Source organism: Montipora foliosa, unplaced genomic scaffold, assembly GCF_036669935.1.
Source record: "Montipora foliosa isolate CH-2021 unplaced genomic scaffold, ASM3666993v2 scaffold_127, whole genome shotgun sequence".
NCBI lineage: Eukaryota > Metazoa > Cnidaria > Anthozoa > Scleractinia > Acroporidae > Montipora > Montipora foliosa.
In genome coordinates, this window is record NW_027179427.1 from 45,001 (window position 1) to 66,276 (window position 21,276).

Below are 21,276 nucleotides of genomic sequence, written 5' to 3' on the forward strand. Positions count from 1 at the left end.
CACATGAAACTATGAAACTATGAAACCACCAAACCTATGAAACCATGAAACCATTGACACCATGAAACCTATGAAACCACGAAACACATGAAACTATGAAAGTATGAAACCACCAAACCTATGAAACCATGAAACCATTGACACCATGAAACCTATGAAACCATGAAACCATTGACACTACGAATCCTATGAAACCACGAAACCATTGACACCACGAAACCTATGAAACCATGAAACCATTGACACCACGAAACCCTTGAAACCCTCGAATACGAAACCTGTGAGACCACGAAACCATTGACACCATGAAAGCTATGAAACCATGAAACCATCCACACCACGAACCATATGAAACCGCGAAACACTTGAAACCATGAAACCATTGACACCACGAAACCTATGACACCACGAAACACATGAAACTAAGAAACTATGAAACCATCAAATCTATGAAACCATGAAACCATTGACACTACGAAACTTATGAAACCGTGAAAACAATGAAACCGCGAAACCTATGAAACCATGAAACCATTGACACCCCGAAACCTATGAAACCACGAAACACATGAAAATATGAAACCATGAAACCACCAAACCTATGAAACCATGAAACCATTGACACCTTGAAACCTATGAAACCATGAAACCATTGACACCGCGAAATCTAAGAAACCTTGAAACACGTGAAACTATGAAACCATGAAAGCATGAAACCTATGAAACCATGAAACCATTGACACCACGAACTCTATGAAACCACGAAACACATGAAACCATGAAACCATTGACACCCCGAAACCTATGAAACCTTGAAACCATTGGCACCGCGAAACCTAAGAAACCTCGAAACACGTGAAACTATGAAACCATGAAAGCATGAAACCTATGAAACCATGAAACCATTGACACCACGAACTCTATAAAACCGCGAAACACATGAAACCATGAAACCATTGACACCACGAAACCTATGAAACCACGAAACACATGAAACCGTGAAACCACGAAACCTATGAAACCATGAAACCATTGACACTACGAAACTTATGAAACCACGAAACACATAAAACCGTGAAACCACGAAACCTATGAAACCATGAAACCATTGACACCACGAAACCTACGAAACCACGAAACACATGAAACTATGAAACCAAGAAACCAGGAAACCTATGAAACCATGTAACCATTGACCCCATGAAACCTATGAAACCATGAAACCATCGACACCACGAACCCTATGAAACCGCGAAACACATGAAACCCTGAAACCATTGACACCACAAACCTATGAAACCACGAAACACATGACATTATGAAACCGTTAAACCACGAAACCTATGAAACCATGAAACCATTGAAACTAAGAAACTTATGAAACCGTGGAACCATTGACACCGCGAAACCTAAGAAACCATAAGACCATTGACACCACGAAAAGTATGAAACCATTGACACCATGAAACCTATGAAACCATGAAAGCGTTAACACCATGAAACCTATGAAACCACGAAACACATGAAACTATGAAACCACCAAACCTATGAAACCATGAAACCATTGACACCATGAAACCTATGAAACCACGAAACACATGAAACTATGAAAGTATGAAACCACCAAACCTATGAAACCATGAAACCATTGACACCATGAAACCTATGAAACCATGAAACCATTGACACCACGAAACCTATGAAACCACGAAACCATTGACACCACGAAACCTATGAAACCATGAAACCATTGACACCACGAAACCTATGAAACCATGAAACCATTAACACCACGAAACCCTTAAAACCCTCGAATACGAAACCTGTGAGACCACGAAACCATTGACACCATGAAACCTATGGAACCATGAAACCATCGACACCACGAACCATATGAAACCGCGAAACACTTGAAACCATGAAACCATCGACACCACGAAACCTATGAAACCACGAAACACATGAAACCGTAAAACCACGAGACCTATGACACCACGAAACACATGAAACTAAGAAACTATGAAACCATCAAACCTATGAAACCATGAAACCATTGACACTACGAAACTTATGAAACCGTGAAAACAATGAAACCGCGAAACCTATCAAACCATGAAACCATTGACACCCCGAAACCTATGAAACCACGAAACACATGAAACTATGAAACCATGAAACCACCAAACCTATGAAACCATGAAACCATTGACACCTTGAAACCTATGAAACCATGAAACCATTGACACGGCAAAATCTAAGAAACCTCGAAACACGTGAAACTATGAAACCATGAAAGCATGAAACCTATGAAACCATGAAACCATTGACACCATGAAACCTATGAAACCATAAAACCATTAACACCACGAAACCCTTGAAACCCTCTAATACGAAACCTGTGAGACCACGAAACCATTGACACCATGAAACCTATGAAACCATGAAACCATCGACACCACGAACCATATGAAACCGCGAAACACTTGAAACCATGAAACCATTGACACCACGAAACCTATGAAACCACGAAACACATGAAACCGTGAAACCACGAGACCTATGACACCACGAAACACATGAAACTAAGAAACTATGAAACCATCAAACCTATGAAACCATGAAACCATTGACACTACGAAACTTATGAAACCGTGAAAACAATGAAACCGCGAAACCTATGAAACCATGAAACCACTGACACCCCGAAACCTATGAAACCACGAAACACATGAAACTATGAAACCATGAAACCACCAAACCTATGAAACCATGAAACCATTGACACCTTGAAACCTATGAAACCATGAAACCATTGACACCGCGAAATCTAAGAAACCTTGAAACACGTGAAACTATGAAACCATGAAAGCATGAAACCTATGAAACCATGAAACCATTGACACCACGAACTCTATGAAACCGCGAAACACATGAAACCATGAAACCATTGACACCACGAAACCTATGAAACCACGAAACACATGAAACCACGAAACCTATGAAACCATGAAACCATTGACACCCCGAAACCTATGAAACCTTGAAACCATTGGCACCGCGAAACCTAAGAAACCTCGAAACACGTGAAACTATGAAACCATGAAAGCATGAAACCTATGAAACCATTGACACCACGAACTCTATGAAACCGCGAAACACATGAAACCATGAAACCATTGACACCACGAAACCTATGAAACCACGAAACACATGAAACCGTGAAACCACGAAACCTATGAAACCATGAAACCATTCACACTACGAAACTTATGAAACCGTGAAACCATTGACACTGCGAAACCTATGAAACCATGAAACCATTGACACCACGAAACCAATGAAACCATGAAACCATTGACACCACGAAACCTATGAAACCATGAAACCATTGACACCACGAAACCTATGAAACCAATGAAACCATGAAACCATTGACACCACGAACCCTATGAAACCGCAAAACACATGAAACCATGAAACCATTGACACCACGAAACCTATGAAACCACGAAACACATGAAACCGTGAAACCACGAAACCTATGAAACCATGAAACCATTGACACCCCGAAACCTATGAAACCTTAAAACCATTGACACCTCGAAACCTAAGAAACTATAAGACCATTGACACCATGAAACCTATGAAACCATGAAACCGTTAACACCACGAAACCTATGAAACCACGAAACACATGAAACTATGAAATTATGAAACCATGAAACCATGAAACCTTGAACCCAATGAAACCATAAAACCATTGACACCACGAAAACCCATGAAACCATTGACACCATGAACCCTATGAAACCATAAAACTATTGACACCGCGACCCTATGATACTATCATTACATGACATAGCATAACCTATGAAACCATGACTCCATGATACTATCATTATGTGACATAGACATTGGCATATACTAATTAGCATAAATTCGTGCACCGTAACACCAAGTAATAACCGGCAAGTCTCTGATATTTCAATGCCTGCCCATTGTAGCCAACATCTTACACGGTTAACCACGTTGATCCAATTTAGTAGTTGTGATTTCATGTTGGCAAGCCCAGGCCGAGAATATTCCACTCTGGGTTTGGTGTAACCTGACTTTACAAGGCCTAAACAATGGCGTCTTGGGTTTGGCATCATTGGTCGCCAGTGTAACTGGAATATATAGTCCAGTTTTCTAGTTAAGAAAGACTTATGCATATTAAATAATAACCAAAGTTTTCAAGAATTGATAAAATCCAGCTTTGTTCAAGTATTTTACTGCAGGCGTATGAACATAACACCATTTCGTGACCCTCTTGTCGGCATTTTTCGATTTACACTGGTCTTAAAATTGAGCAAAACTATATTTTTGAGGCAGGGGAGGGTAAGGCAGTCCTATACCTTTTTATTTGACTTAGGTTTTCCCTGTGAGGGTTCATTTCAGATGCACGGTAAATTCAAATAGACAAAGCTAAAATGCTAAAGCAATCCGTGGTCCTTTTGCAAAGCCATATTCAAAGACAAAGCTTTCTTTTAGTCAACTAACAGAAATACGTCTTACAAAGGGGAAAAATAAAACGTAGAGAAATGCTCGGGAGGATTAGCATTGGCTCAGAATCCAATATGGCGGTTCTTGACGGTGCAAGTACAACAGAAGCGTGCAAGCAGAGCAGGAAAGGTTTGAAGGTGGCTGGTCATAGGGGCCGATGCAACTCAGAAAAGCCCATCAATCCGTTCTGGGAGTCATCTTCAGTATTTAAATTAAATACACATAAACGAAAACTGATCGACAAGGAGACACAATTGTGCGAACAACAAGAGGCAAAGAAGGAAATGCTGAATGAGTGAGGAGAAACACTCAAGACAACCGAAGTGGCGATTCATACCAAGTTGACCGAGAAAGGTAAAACTCATTACCTATGGATAACTTCATATCATGTCATATCATATGATTACGAGGTAAGACAAGATTTTATTTTTAACTTACACATAAGCTTTCAAGCTTAATCTTGACAACAAAAAGGAAAATATGCATAATTTGAGTACTCTTGAGTTTGCATCATTAAAATAGCCTGAGTAATCGAGTGAGAGTGTTCTGATTTACCATTCTGCTTAACTTACAATTTGTACTTGTAAGTGTGTAACAATAATATTAACATGTGCAGTTAATAATTAATGTCTGTATCTGTAGAGAAAGAGATAATTATGTGGTGTAAATGATAAGTTTGAAGAAATCAAAACCTTGGCTGAATCAACAAAGAAGGAGTTATCTGTTGTTACGCAGCATAATGAACACGTTAAGTCCATGATTTCATCCCTTGGTTTGAATTTTAAGCAATTTTCAAAGTCAAAACGAGAGCAAAATAGCAAATCACCACCTACTAAATCTACCACGAGGCACCGCAGAGGGAAGGAGACAGAGAAAGCCCTAACGTTTATCCATGGTGGGAAATTAGGTTCACATTATGGAGCATGGAATTAATTGTTGCTAATGCTCCTAAAGAACTGGTTGGTGATTTTATCACTAGCTATAAAAGAGGAAAGTATATTCAGGAAGTGTTTGAAAAGGCAGTTAAAGAGCACCAAGCAGCTCCGGAAACCTTGAACCAAGCAATACCTTGTTAATATCAAAACTTTCTCTCCCGAGGGAAATTCAATCTAGTGTGCAAAACTCAGAGCTCGTATATTAATGCTGAGTCAGAGGTATGGCTTCCAAGGAATGTCAAGTGTGTGGGGTTAGATTTGAGAGTTCCACGACTTACATCCCATGCTGCTGTAGAAAGGTTTGCCAAGGAATTAAACATTGGCATGGTCAGTCAAATCCCAAATGCTCCAGGAGTATCAAGGACAGTCACTGGACTTGTGTTCATGATATTAGATTTACATCTGAGTGCCGCATCTCACTAAGAAGCTTGTTTGGTTCAACGACTTGGAGAACCATTTCGTGTTTCAATTCTCAGATGATGGCGCCCCTGAAACCAGCCAATCGGGAGTTTAACAATGTGGAACTTGGGCAAGAGAGTTCGAAGTGTTGACTTCCAATACCTTTTGCTCTGCGTAAGTTTGGGAGAGAAGTACGAAGTATTGGAAGATTTATGGAAACAGCACACTAATGAGATGGCCTTGCTAGGTGGGAACATAATCACTGTGTGTGGCAAACAGTGCACAGTAGAGTCCCAACCAAGCGCTGACATGTGTTGGCAACGTTGGGCGAACAACGAAATCAATCAGGCTGCTACTTACACACAAACTGAAGAAAGTAACTATTTCTTTTTGTATGTTAAATGTGGTTTATAAAATTATTATGTACTAACCCTGGAAACAACAATCCATTATTCTGACTCAGTTTGAAAAAAAATGAGAATATTATGTGACAGATTTTTAACAGACAAATTTTAAGGGGAAGTTTTGGAGTTACTGTAAATAAGTTTCAGCCTGGAAATAAAACATGAGGTTTTCGAGTTAGTCCCTGGCTACAGTGGTAACAACAAAATTATTGTAAAAATTGACAAATTAGTTTTCGCTATTTTGTGAAATTAACATTAAACTGTTTTGGTCTGTTTATATCAAACGCCTTCATTTTTTGCATAAAACCTGCAACAATTTTTTGAAGAAGTAAGGCCACTTACTGCTGGAAATTAGCAATGATTCCACAAAATAAGCAAAAGACAAAGAAAAAGTAAAGATCGTTATGTGTACATAAAAACCCAATGAGATGCTGATGCAAAGTTACTCCAAATTAAACGTCTTGCAATAAGGGATAAACTGTCTCATATTCTACAAAGCTGCTTATTGAAAAAGGTACTGCTAGCATTTTAAAAAACTGAAAATACCTACTGTATGACAGCCCCCCTATATTAATATAGGTATTTAGTATTTTACCCATTAATGACTAGCCACAAATGTCATTCAGACATCAAAGGTAATCCAAAAATCATTTCAAATACAAAAAATTAGAATCTCAAAAGTATTTTTGTCTTAACATATTCCCCAACTCTCATCACTTTTCTAATGGTCCATCCGTTTGGTGTTTGTTTCTTCAAATATTGGCTTCAATATTGCATACTGGTGCATTTGTGATTTTGCAGTGAAGAGGAATGTTATTTGATGAAATAGTCTGGCTTAAGTCATGCTTATTGTCATCCAGTTCTTAATAGAATACTGAATGAAACACTTTAGCCTACAGTTCAACCATTCATTAGTGCTTGAAGGCTTGAGTCCACTACAAAGTGTTCAGCTGTGTATCTTTGGATAAAGAATGTCACTGTGACACGCTGTGTCTTCATAGCAAAGTTCATGCAGAATGGAGTTGACTCTGTCACAACCATTGTACACCTTCCATTGTACACAGACTCAGTCTTACCTCCAGCCTTGGATGAAACCCTTTCAAAGTGCGTTTGGACAAAGAAAGTTTCTCCTAAGAAACGAGATGGCGAGAATAACTTCCTAACAGAGTCCATCTTGGTTAATGCCAGGACATGTTTTAAACCATCAACCAGATTGTGCACGTCTCCAGAATATCCCCCAGCCAGAACCAGTAGGTGTCGAAACACTGTCCAAGGGATAAAGAAACTAAGTGGATTCACTAACCCCGTTACTTTAGACCTAGATAGCTTGCATTTCATTGATTTCCCTACTTCTTGTAGGTATGAATCGATCATAGGGCCAACCAATTCAAGTTCGTTTCCAACAACTTCTTCTAGTTGCGCGTCCATAATTAACATGCCATAATTTGGTTTTTTTTTCGTTTTGCGAACCACTTTTATCCACTGCCTTTCCACAGTAAACTTCATTTGCACTGATGAAACATTCCCCAATTTTTCGCCACGTTCTGTATCATCAGAGGCCCCTACATCCAAGCCATTAAAACAAATTCCCTCCGCCATATTTATTTAGTCCTCCCACAAGAATTTTTTTTGATGAGCACCGCTGACTTTTGGCACGCAAAAGCCAACGTGTTTCCCCGCTACGTTCCTTAATGGACAATCAAGTCTACTATCTGTGCAATTTGGGAGTCTCTGCCATCATGACAACTGATGAAGAGGATCTGGAGTTGGTTCAGCAGGTTTTAAATGGTACTCATGTCATTGTATTTGGCTCCCCCGAATGTTTATTGTACACTGTGACTTGAAGAGGAATGTTTGCTCGGAAGAGTTCACAGATAAGCTTGTCTGCATAACGCTTTAAAAAGCATGCTGTATCATTCCGTGGAAAGTTTCCTTGTAAGACCAAATCTCTCTGCCCAATAAGGCACAAATTGTAAATAAAATTGTTTTTCCTTGGTGCAGTCAGCAACAGCTGTAAATCGTGGACAGAAAGTTTCTTGTAACACCAGCCTACGAACAAATTAAGCCCTAGTAGACGCACTTCACAAGGGAGATATTTTAACAGCGGGCATTTGCTTGACTGGGTCAAAATTGTGAGTAGTACTATAGCAAACGTATGACTCGCGTACATACAGTTAAATTGGTGACATTCAAATTTACTGTTTTAATGCTTTTCTTTAACGTCCTTGGCAATGTGGTTAATTTTCGGGTGAAATTTTCACCATTAAGTTTGATGTTGGTATGTAAGTATATTTGTCTATGTATTAACAACAGTGTGTAAGTCTCGGGGAAGTTCAGAGTAAGAATAGAGAGCAAGTTCTTCCACAATCTAAAGCATATGCGCAACATGTACCAATGACAAATTCAGCTCAAATCAAGCACATGGCCACAAAGTGCAGGCAGACATTGAAAGAACTGACATCCCTAACTTACAACATTGAAAATGTAAGCGCTCTAAAAGGGACTAGACAGTTCCCCTATAAGGCGTAACTTTACCCCAAACTTAAAGCGCAGACAAAGAGAGGAACAGAAGATCAAAAAGGACACGAAGAAGAAGTACCTACCCTTACCACAGAGGCCAAGGAAAACCAAATTTAATAGTAGGATAGATCAACATACATCAATGATGCGCAACCACTTCTATGTTAACGTCCCACTGGATGGAAATGTCTTCAAGGGGAAAAAGAAACAGCAAAATAAGTCAGTCCAATTCCAATCTTCAGCAGTACAATCTGAATGCAAGAAAAGAAAATCTACTTCAGACTATAGAATCCAAATTTTTGAGCCTACCCACAAAAAGAAAGAGTGAGAACAAAGACAAGAACAAGAACATCACAGAAAATGCTACAAAAGAAGTTCCCACAGCTTTTGATCCTTTAACCACTACTCTACAACTACTACTCAAACGTCTAAAGCCATGAAATGTACAGCTACTACTGAAACACTTTTAACCATGAAACCTACAGGTACAACTACTACTCAAGCATCACCAATCATGAAACCTACAACTCAAGCACCTGCACCCATGAAACCTACACCTCAACTCACGCACCTTCAACAAAGAAGCCTCGAAAAACTACTCCATCCCCTTCAAACATGAAACCTACAACTACAACTCAAGTACCTTTAATTAATTTAGGTTACGGGTGCACAAGGGAGCGTGCACTAAGCTAACTATTACAAAGTTCGATGGTTCCCATACGGATTGGCTCTGTTTTTGGAACATTTACGAAGCTGAAATCGACAAATGTAGCAACATGGTGGCAGTAAATAAATTCGCTTATCTTAAAGATCTTTTAGAACCCAAAGTCAGAGCAGGAATAGATGGTCTCCCTTTCTCGAGCGAGGGGTATGAACTGGTGAAGAACATTTTAATGAACATGTATGGGAAAACGTCTGAAATAGTGAATGCATACGTCCAAAATATAATTGGGTTACCTGTAATCAGTGGGGCGAACCCAGCAAAGATCCATCAATTCTATAAATCGCTCTTGTTCAATGTTCAAGCTCTCGAGACGCTGGGCAAACTTAAGGAAGTAAATGGCTATGTTCGAATGTCGATCAATAAATTACCAGGGATCAGAGGGGACTTGGTCAGAACAGACGAAAACTGTCAAGAATGGGACTTTGCGAAATTAGTTTACGCCCTCCAGGAATGGACAAAAAGAAATCCGGTAACCATCAGATCAAGTGACAAGCCCTGGCGGGACTCCCACGTGTTAAACACTCAATTAGGTGATGCACGACCTTGTGGATGTGACAGCACTGATCACAAGCCAAAAGAATGCATTAACGTTTCTGATCCAAGCGAAAGAAAGATTTTTGTTTTGCAAAATAAGACACCACACCTCCATCTGTGACAGAGGAAACGCAGGCAACTGGATGGTAAAGTGTGCTACGAGCCTAGAAGGCCCATCAGGCCAGCGATTACCTCCGGTTTCTGTAGCATGAAGCGACTAGGAGTATTTCTACTCCCCCATGGATGGGATGGTGTACCCGATGGTTGTCACGGAAGTTGCAGGAATAAAATGTGGTGCCCTCCTAGATTCCCACGTGGGAAGTTCGTAGGCTTCTGCCACACTGCTTGAGAGAATTGGTGCAAAACCTCATCATTCTGGGTTGTGCAAGATTGAGATGATGTTGGGCGCGAGCAGTCAGGTGATGGAAGTTTATCGGATCAAACTTAAGTCAGTCAAGGGAAACTTTAAGATGGAAGCAAAGTCGCTAAAGAAGAGAAACCACACCTTATGATGATAGACAACCCTTGCTACAAGAAGCTTGCAGAGAAACACCCTCATTTAAAGGGCGTGCCCATGGATGACAACAACTAGAGACCCCGCGTACATGTGCACATAATCCTAGGGAACAGTGAATGCCCCAGAATCAGAACCACCATAACTCAGCGTGTGGGCAGAGAATGGTATCCTGTAGCACGTTACACAAAGTTGGGCTGGACTTCACCTGGTAGTGAAATTGATACTACCAGCATGCTCCTCACACAAGCATTGAGAGTTGACTATGAAGAACTTTGTGAGCTACATGTTCTTGGGTTGGCAGACTCGCCTTCAGGAGATCAGGGTGTGGTCTGCGATGAGTTTGAGGAACAGCTGCAGAGGAGAAGAGGTTGCTACGAAACCGGTCTCCCATGGAAGGGAAACCATTCCCCCTGGCCAAACAACAAGGACGGAAGCCTACGCAGACTCATTAGCATCGTCCGGGAACTCGAGAAGAATGGGTCCATCGATGATTACAATGCTGTGATCCAGGAGCAGTTGGCTGAGGGAATAGTTGAGTGCATCCCAAACTCTGTCGAAGGACGAGAATTCCATATTCCACACAAGAGAGTCCAGCGTGAAACCCTCTCATTCAGCTTCGCTGACGCATCAAACTCGATTCGAACTTTGGTTGTTTCTCTGTCTGGGCATACCACTGGAAAATGGGGTAGAAACCATTCGCTGTCTGGTTGCGGTTCCGATGTTGGTACAACTTCGATGTATTCTTTCTTCAGGTAGTCATCTATTACACCTTGGTACACATTTGCCAAGTTTCTGTCCATCTTCAGTTTCTTTTCGACCTATTGCAATCTTCTTTCTGCTATCTCTCTATTGTTTGGGAGGTTTGGCCGTTCATGTTTCCATGGTACAGCCACTTCATACCGAGCGCCATTGTAAGTTAGCAATTGTTTTACCTTTTTCCTGGCTATCTTTTCGAGTGGCGTCATCTCAGTTTCTTCTTTGGTCTGCGTGACGATGCCCACTGTTTCGAGGTCCCAGCAACGCTTGAGTGTGATATTCAACTCTTCATCCGATGTATTAACAATGTCCACAATATCCGGGGACAATATTTGTGACCGAAATGTGTGGAGGTAGCCAGTGTTGGCACATGCTGTTCTTTTCGTCTCTATAACAGGCAGGGCAGTCAATGGGGAATCTCGACACTACAGAAACCCTCCGCCTTGTAAGACTTTGCAAAATTTGTTAGAGACGAGGCAGAACTAGCAAATGACCCCATTTTCTCACCAAATATCCTTAAAGCGGCAAGAACAAAGACAGACACCCAATTCACGTTGGGAAGAAGAACCAAGTAAAGCAACAAAGGCGATAGTGGATCGAGAGGAAGCTCTTTCCTGTCATCGAAACCTGTAGCAGATCAAGCCAACCAGCCTTGTACCCTTTGTACCGGCCAGCACACTCTCGCCAAATGCGACAAATTTCTTAAGAGTTCAGTACACGAGCGTTGCGAGGTCATTCACCGCAAGGGTCTTTGTTATGGATGTTGAAACAGGTCCACCTGCAAGGAGTGTGGAAGACGTCATCATACACTACTACATGGCATAAAACCCAAGTCTTCAAAGATCCAGCCGTCAGATTTCAGTTTATAAGCCACACAGCAGACCTCCTACAGGAGAGAAGTACCCAGTCAGAAAGAGCCAGTTCCAGATTCTGCGAACTTAAATTCAATCAGTGTAGCACATAACTTGACCGAAAAACCCGCCAGTGTCATCATCAACTGTCGAATCGTTCCCGTGCTTTTGTTTCATAAAGATGACTCTGTGAAAGCAGTTAAAGTTTACGCGCTCCTAGAAGACGCAAGCAACACAACCTTCGTCACCACTCAAGTAGAACGTGAACTTGGAATCGATGGTGTTGAAACCTGTTTGGATTTAAGCACCATACCATACCATCCAGACGAGACCAAATTCCGAGACCAGAGATTGTGAAGAACTGGCCTCACCTTAAGAAAATCCAAGATAGAATCCCGCCCTATGAAGAGAAATGTTGAAATCGGTCTACTTATCGGTTGTAACTGTCCAAGGGCGATTAAACCGACAGACGTTATAAGGGGAAAGAGTGAAGAGCCCTATGCAGTCCGCACTTTGCTAGGATGGAGCATTGTAGGACCCGTCATGACGTCACACGCCCCTCTCGATGAGTGCACTCCAGATTCCACCTACCACAAAAACTTGTCACTGGTACTCTCGACAGCCACCTAAACTTAATTTTTGATGGAAAAACCAAGGAGGTGATAAATCCCCCTGCGCTTAATCAATGGTTCAAGCTCGATTTCACAGAACACAAGAATATATCAAAGCATGGACTATCTAAAGAAGATAGAAAATTTCTTGAAATAGTGGAGCATGGGTTTCATAGACATGAAGATGGCCACTACAAGCTTCCATTACCTTTGAAGAATGGACGAATCAACCTTCCAAACAACAAGAATGCAGCACTTCGCCGGTTGACTCGTCTTAAAAGGCGTTTTCAGTCCACCAATGGCCAGAAATACTACACAGAAACAGTGGTTCATCAGTAGTGCATGATTTCGTGCCAGAGAATGCCTGGAGCCATACAGGAGCAAAAAATGTCAGAGCTGCCTGAAGATCGCCTAGAGTCTACTCCACCGTTCACCTACAGTGCTGTGGATTATTTTGGTCCCATCGTCATTAAAGAAGGCTTCAAGGAACTGAAGCGATACGGCGTTCTTTTTACAGGTATAGCTTCAAGAGCTATACACCTCGAAATTGCTAATTCCCTTGAGAATGACTCTTTTATTAATGCATTAAGGAGATTTAATAGTCGTCATGGCCCTACCCACCAGTCTAGCAGTGACCAAGGTACGAACTTTGTAGGAGCTAGCAAAGAACTCACCCAAGCCTTACCTGAAATGGACCATAAAATGATTAAATCGAAGCTGCTAGAAGAAGGATGTGACTGGTTCAGTTTCGAGACGAACGCCCCAACGGCAAGCCACATGGGAGGTGTCTGGGAGCGACAAATAAGATCTGTGTGCAGCGTCCTATCCTCTCTTAGGACTCTTATGTGTGAAGCTCAGACGATAGTCAATAGTGGCCCCTTGACGGCCAACCAGCTTGCTGATCCAGATTCACCAAGCCCCCTAGCCCCTAACCATTTGCTGACAATGAAGTCAAAAGTCGTTTTTGCTCCACCAGGCATGTTCCAACCAACCAACAAGTACTGCAGAAAGCGCTGGAGGCAAGTTCAGCACCTGGCAAATGAGTTCTTGACTCGATGAAGAAAGGAATTCCTCCTTAGCCTACAACAACGGATGAAATGCGCACGCCCAAGAAGAAATTTGTCTATCATGACACTGTCGTGATTAAAGATGAAAATGTCTCACACAGCTTGTGGCTGCTTGCATGTGTATCAGCTGTCTATCCAAGTCCCAACAGTCAAGTGCGCAAGGTGCAAGTGGCTCTCGCAGATGGTTGCTTGGACGACACAGGTAGGAGGGTCGCTTCTGTCAGGTATTTGGAAAGACCAGTCCAGAAATTGGTGCTCTTGATGTCAGCTAAAGCGGAATGAGACTGGGATAATTCACAGCCAAGGAGCCTTAACAAGTATTGAACTGAACTGGAATGATAACTTGATTTACGAACGTTTAGTTGTGTAATTAATAGGGTAATTTGTGAAATAAGCTAATTTCAGGGGAGCCATGTTAGGGTCTTGTTTTGATTACTTATTTTGATTGGTCAGTAATTTGAACCTTTGACATCGCGACGCGCATATAAAGAGATATGTCAGCATGTTACTTGTTTTTTGGTGTTATTTCTCGTGGCGTACACACGTTTTATTTCCTTTCGATCTACATTCAACCTTTGGCTAGAGCGGGACTGATATTTTACAATCATTTGTACCTTGATGCAATAAATTGCCGATAACTTTCTACTTTGGTTTTCTGCGATTACATTGCATATCTGCTGATATCTGGCGACCTATAAAATAGTCCCACCTACAGTTACTTTCGTATCAACCTCGAAATCCGTCAGGCACTGCGAGCGCTACACCTACAAGTATGTGTACTTCTCAACCACTTTCGACAACGAGACCCACAGCAACTAATAGAGCATCTTCAGCCATGAAACCTACAAGTACGTCTCATCAAGGGCCTTCAACCTTGAAACATAACCGTGTTAGTCAAAACAGAGTTAAAAGAGGGAGACTGGTTATGAAAGCTGATGGACTTCAAAGGACAAACTCTTTGTTTTGGCTTACGGCATGCCACATGACCGCAAAGGTCCACATGATATCAAGATGGCGAGGCGTGAGTAGCTTTGCTCCGAGTTTGCATGAGTTTATTCTTTATTTACAGATGATCTAGAAATAATGTAAATAACATATGTGAAGAGGATTCATAAGTGATGCCAGGGGTCAACTGCTCATCGTGCAGACAATCGAAGGGAATAGGAATTTTTAAGCTGCCTGTCGCGAAAGACGAGGCTCCTCAAAAATGGCGCAACAACTGGCTCAGAGAAGAAACGAAAGCAAGCAAAATCGACCAGGATTTCAGGGAGCAGATAAAAAACGACAGAGTGCATGCTTGAGAGAAACACTTCAAACCCAAGGATATTGAAATATGTAAGTATCGCTTTTCTGCCAAACACTGTAGAGATACGTTTTCACACTTTGACAACAAGAAACCACAATAGCACAAGTCGTGTTGTTCAGTTCATTCGTTCGTTGTTTCCAAATCCTAGTTGTTGCTTCGAGCTGTAGCATTAATATTTCTTGCTTATTTAGTAATCATTCCATTTTTATGCGTCTTTTTAGTTCACTCTGCAAAAATGACAAAGAAGCTGCGATTCGGGGCTTTACCAACAGTCAACATGCCTCATAGGAGTCACAACAGCAAGCCACCAGAACCACGTGCAGCAAGAGCGGTTGTGAGAAATGTAGAGCCAGAATTGCGTAGAAGCTGTTACAAGTCGTTCATAGCGTTCTGCGAGCGTACCGGGAGTTTTCCCATGCGAGCAGGGTCTCTTTCGATCTTCCTAGATAAGTCGGGAAGAGAAAAGTAGACACTGCCAGTTGGGTCAACATTTTGTGTTGGGCATGTGTTAAAAAATTCAAACATATTCGAGAGTCAGTCACGCATGACTAGTAACTGCAAAACCACAAAACCAAAACAAACAGTAGCCCAGGTGCTGAGTGCTTCTGTGGCAAGTGTGCTAAGGCATTTGGTCCACCAGAGGCTTCTGCCACAGCCAAACTCTGCAAGATGGTGGATGGCTTCTTCGACTGCCTCAATGTCAGAAGTCAGACTGAACATGTGATGAAGCGCAAGCCATTCCTTGCTCCTTACACCTCTCCTGATGACAGAAGGTATGTTTTTTTTTTCACTAGATTTGGATAATAGTCAACAAGCCAACTCAATGGGGCTTTCTAATGTACATGTATATTTAACTAATTGACATAGGTTGTTCATGCGTCTGTCCTGTTTTTGACCATGAATTTCATCATAACATAGACTGTCTAGGTAGCTGTGGATCCTCGAGGCCATAGCATGGATACACACATGAAAAACGGACATAAATTTGTTTTTTTACAATAACAAATTCTCCGTTCTCGCATGAAATATAATTTCATGTGTCTGTCCGCTTATTGACAATGAAAATTAGCCAATGAGCACGCACGAATTTCTGCAGTTATCATAAAATACTTCATATTTTCTTTGACAATAGAATTTTACGTTAAAGGAAAGCCATTTCCAACATATTATCAATGCTCTCTATTTGTTGACAGGTTTAGAGATAATAAAATTTGTGGTTGTATATTGCTTTAAGTATATTAATAAAATTTCATTTCAATCTAAACAAAAAACTGACTACTTAATTTACTTGATGGTGATATATCCACAAAGTTTGCATATTAATTATTAAACATTTGTTACAGGTTTCAGTTCTTGGAGGAATTCCTTCAATACTTGAGACACTGAGAACAGACTAGGGAACTTTACCCAGAATGCACGAGCTATGATGTTCCTTCCCTGGCAGACCTACGAGATATTTAATGTCACAGTCCATTCAGCCATTGAGGTGGTTAGGTTCTTGCTAGAGGAGGATATGGAGTTTGTCCTGACAGTGCGCTTCTGTCAGGACCCAGCGGAAGAGTACTTCGTTAAGCAGCACCAACTGCAACCTCGTTCCCAGGGTTCTCTCCTACTCTTCCCCTGGAGCGAAAGAAAGAGAAACCCTGGTTTGGGCTGGTCACGTGTCTTCGGAGCAAAAAATTTCCTCAGGGACGAGTCGTTTTTTTGCTCGATTTTTGCCTCTTTTTCTTTGTTATCTTCAAATAGAGGCTGCTGCCATCGCTGTTCTTTGGTCTCAATCGTCGCCATGTTTTATGGCAGCCTTCGAGTCGATATATCTCGAAGTAGCTATAGTAACATCAATTTAAAACCTAAACAAGTCCAATGTTTCGAAGCGATATATTCGGGGCAGAGATGTTGTGGCCGTTTTACCGACGGGATACGGTAAATCCTTGATTTTTCATCTCCTTCTGTTGTATCGCCATTGAATGCCCTTATTAAAGATCAGATGAGAAGGAGCAGCGAAGGAAATGTCAACGTGACGTTTTTGAATGCAAAGAGGAAAAGCGGTTCGAGTGATTTGAAGTTGGATGCTAGTGACGCAAACTACACTCATGATTCCCAAAGCTTTTGTGTCGTGCAAGGGTGGAATGGAGCTTTTCCAAAGCCCACCGTATCAACGCGCTGTTAAAGCAGTAATCATCGATGAAGCACACTATATTTTAGAATGGTGAGTGGCCAAGCATGCAATAATTTTCGTTCTTCCACGGGTATTCCCATATTTTTGAAAGACTTGTCAATGGCCTTGTTGGTATGTTTATCAGGAAAGGATTAGTATTGCTAGTTGCAGTTAAAAGATTAAAGATAAGGGAATGAATGAGTTTAATATAGTATGGAAATCATTCTTTTTTGTACTATAATCAACTATTAATTGCTTACACGTATGCCCTTTTCAACTGTTACCATTGGAAGTTTCAATTTATTGCACCCTATGTAATGGCCAAATATGCTCATTTTGACTTGAAGGCTGACACAAACCCACGTGCCCTGTTGTTAGACTTAACAGTCGTTCTCCTTTATCAACTTTCATACATTTTTCGATTTTTAATTTACTTCCTGCAAAAAAATACCAAGAAACACATCAATATTTTTCCTCAATCATCAATACACTGACCTAGAATAATAAGTCATACGTCGTATCACTTCTAACTTTATTAACTTAATATGACAATTTGCTTTTTTCCTGTTTACCACAGGGGAGACGATTTTCGGCAAGACTACTGAAGATTGGCAATGCTATGCGCAACTCTCCCAGGTGTTCCTGTTGTTGCTTTGACTGCTACTGCAAGCAAGAAAGATATTATGGCAATCAAAGAATCTTTAAACTTGAAAAATTCTCTGAAGATCATAGGCTATCCAAGCAGGCCTAACATTATGTATAAAAAAGCATTCCGCAAGGATGATGATGTTGACTTCTATGAAGATCTTCTAAAGCCTATGGCAAATGATTTAAAGCAAAGCAAAGCCCCGTATCCTTTAACTATAGTGTATCTACCTTTGAAATGGTGTGGGTTTGCCTATAAATACTTTGAAATGCAGCTTTGCACAATACCATTCACCCCAGACAAATGCTATGAGGGATAAAATCCTCAATGAACTAGCCTCACCTGAATCCAAAGTGAGAGTTATCTTCCCTACTGTCGCCATGGGGATGGGAGTCAATATTCCATCAATACAACATGTCATCCATGTAGGACCACCGCGCACAATAAGGGAATACTTTCAAGAAACAGGACGGGCACGACGGGATGGCCATTTCTCAACTGCTATCCTTTATTACAACAATCGTGATATAGCGAACAACCGGGAAGGCATGAGCAAGGACATTAAGGCTTTCTGCCAACTGGAAAATGCCTGCCTGAGGAAGTTTCTATTGAAGTGTTTGGACAGAAGTGAGGTAGATTTCAGAACTGTAGGTCACCTTTGTTGTTCCTATTGTGCATCTAGCTGTGAATGTGTAGATTGCCTTAAGGAAATGCAATGAACAAGGTTTTCAGATTTTTCCGTTTTACCTCAGGTGGTATCTGATAATAAGATGAAGGTGTTTCAAATGACTTGATTCTTTGAAATAGTATTTTCCAATAAACTAGCAAGGAGAGAACCCTGAAAACAAGGCCGTATGCTCTACATGCACCTTCAACTTTTAGTTGGTCAATAATAAGCACAATTAGCATAAGTGACCACACTGAATTTTTTTGTTAGCTTAAAATTCCAGTAATGAAAATGATGTGGAACATTCCATCAAACAAAGCCATGTAAATCTGATTCTAATTTCTTAAAGGTGATGATGAAAAGAATGGAAATTGTTTCTTGAGAATTTGCAAACCTTGTTTCTCAGTTCACAGTAGCTTAGAGAGGTCAGATTTCATCCTCATCATCATAAATGATGGGAGCATCCATAAGAAGATTTTTCTTGTGTCTTGATAGCCACTTTGCCAGTTCAGCTTCCTTAAGAGTGGCCAAAGGTTCAGAACTTATCCCCTGAAATGACTCATGCTTTCGATTTGGTACTGTGTTAAATGGTTTTAGGGTTCTTAAATCAGGTAGTATTTTCTTTTCATCTGAAACCAAGGACTGGTGGCTGTGAGAAGAAGCATACACACCTCTGTTGGTCTGCTGATCATAGTTCTCCACAATCTCTCTTTCTCCTCCTGATGCCCTACTTGAACGATCATTTCCTTTGTTTGTTTTGTTGGCCCCCATAAGTTTAATCTGCTTCTTCAGGTGTTTGTTCCGATTCTCCTGGAGGAGGTCAATCTCAATGTTTCTTCCAGGGCCACCTATCCTATTAGCTGTAGAAACCCACACACATTTATGTGCCTCTGCCTCAGTAAGAAAAACCTCATTTTGGACAACACTTATAAGCATTTCAATGGCATAAGCATTGAGACCAGGAAAGGATTTGAGAGAATAGATCGAAGAGAAATAACATCGTTATTTGGGGTCTTAAGGACGGTGCAGAAGCGACACATAATTCCTTAGAAGATTTCCTGAGGGTTGAATTCTTCGAGAAACACATGCAACTCGAAAACATTGAGGTGATGAGGGCTCATTGAACGAATGTCAACCAACGAGCCATGGGGGCAAACACCTCAACGGTTAGGCCGATTCATATCTATCTTTTGAGGTATTCTGACAAAGTTCAAATTCTTAAAGTTGCCGCCAGTGTCTTGAAGGACAATCCGTTCCTGGACAGTCAGCTTTTTATTACTGATGATGTCTCAAAGAACGTTCGTAAAGACCGAGCCAAGCTTTGAAAAGACTATCTCAAGGGGATTAAAGAAAGAAGTGATGTTGAATTTGTGTTCATACCTTGGTCGGTACCGGCACAAATTTTGTTTAAGGATCGAAATTGCTCAAAATTAAAATCTTTCAAGCTTCCGGAGTAAATACGTTCAACTTATTTTCTTGTGAAATTGATTTACTAATGGAGGAACTACGAACAAGTCTACGCTTTTGACGTTTGTAAATATCTAGAGTAAATATCTTCGATTGTTCTCATCTTTGTAAGAACATTGATCTAGTTTATCTCGCTTTTAAACTTTCTGGTATTGAATAGTGTTTTTCGCTCGTTATGCTAGTTATTAATTCGAGCTCAGATTTATTAACGTTTCGTGGAGTTCTTTTAAGAATATTACCAGTACTATTGTAGTGTATGTCAAGCTTTACGAGCTAGAATACCCTTTTGACTATATAATATTTTTCGCTTTTCAGTATAAAATTGAGTACAAGCTAATTCAATTTGAGTGTTAATAGCCTTTATGTGGAGATGAATGAAGGGGTAGTTTCTAAAGAAACTGTGGTGCTGCGTCGGTGGGGAAGTAGTATACAAAAATTTGGTTTATCAACGGAGTTGATAATGTAAATTGACCACCGTACAGAGATTCTAAAAGCTGACGTTTCGAGCGTTAGCCCTTCGTCAGAGCGAATCGAGGGATTATGGGTTACATGTAGTTTTTATAGTAGAGTAGGAGCTACGCTATTGGTGGTAACATGGCAACGTGAAAAGTAGGAATATATTAGTTAAACGAAAAGCGTTCGTTAATACCGTGAGGATTAAGGGTGCCGATTTGAAAGATGAATTTTTGTTCCAGATTCTTGCGGCTTTCCATCGTACCTAGATGTAGGGAAAGGCCGCAGATAGCCATGTGTTTTTTGGAGTGGTTAGGCAGATTAAAATGGCGAGCGACTGGCTTAGATGCATCCTTGTCATTCTTCTCAACATCGCGAAGGTGTTCGCGGAATCGGTCACCTAGTCGTCTACCTGTCTCACCAATGTATAATTTATTGCATAACGTACAGGTTATGCAATAAATGACATTTGCGGAGGTACATGTGAAACGATCGGTGATCTTAACAGATCGCTTAGGTCCCGATATCTTGCTAGTGTTAACAATGAAAAGACAAGTTTTGCAACGTGAGCGCGCGCATTTGAAAGTGCCGGGTTGCTCGTTGGTTTTGAGCGCGCTTCTAACTAAAAAGTTGCCTACGTTTTTGTCGCGTTTGAATGAAATAAGTGGAGGTTGCGAAAAGATTCTACCAGTCTCGGGATCATTTTGGAGTAATTTAAA

General features: G+C 40.9%; 2 protein-coding genes and 1 pseudogene across 2 annotated transcripts; all 3 read left to right on the forward strand.

The window, feature by feature from the left end:
* Positions 1–5,298: 5,298 nt before the first annotated feature.
* On the forward strand, positions 5,299–6,290 carry LOC137986030 (uncharacterized; annotated as a pseudogene).
* A 4,516-nt stretch (positions 6,291–10,806) lies between these two features.
* Positions 10,807–12,539, forward strand: LOC137986031 (uncharacterized). The gene is made up of 2 exons (XM_068833427.1): positions 10,807–11,299; positions 12,364–12,539. The coding sequence occupies exons 1-2, from the start codon at positions 10,807–10,809 to the stop codon at positions 12,537–12,539; spliced, it is 669 nt and encodes a 222-aa protein (XP_068689528.1).
* A 614-nt stretch (positions 12,540–13,153) lies between these two features.
* On the forward strand, positions 13,154–13,852 carry LOC137986032 (uncharacterized). The gene has a single exon (XM_068833428.1). The coding sequence runs from the start codon at positions 13,154–13,156 to the stop codon at positions 13,850–13,852; it is 699 nt and encodes a 232-aa protein (XP_068689529.1).
* Positions 13,853–21,276: the final 7,424 nt, after the last annotated feature.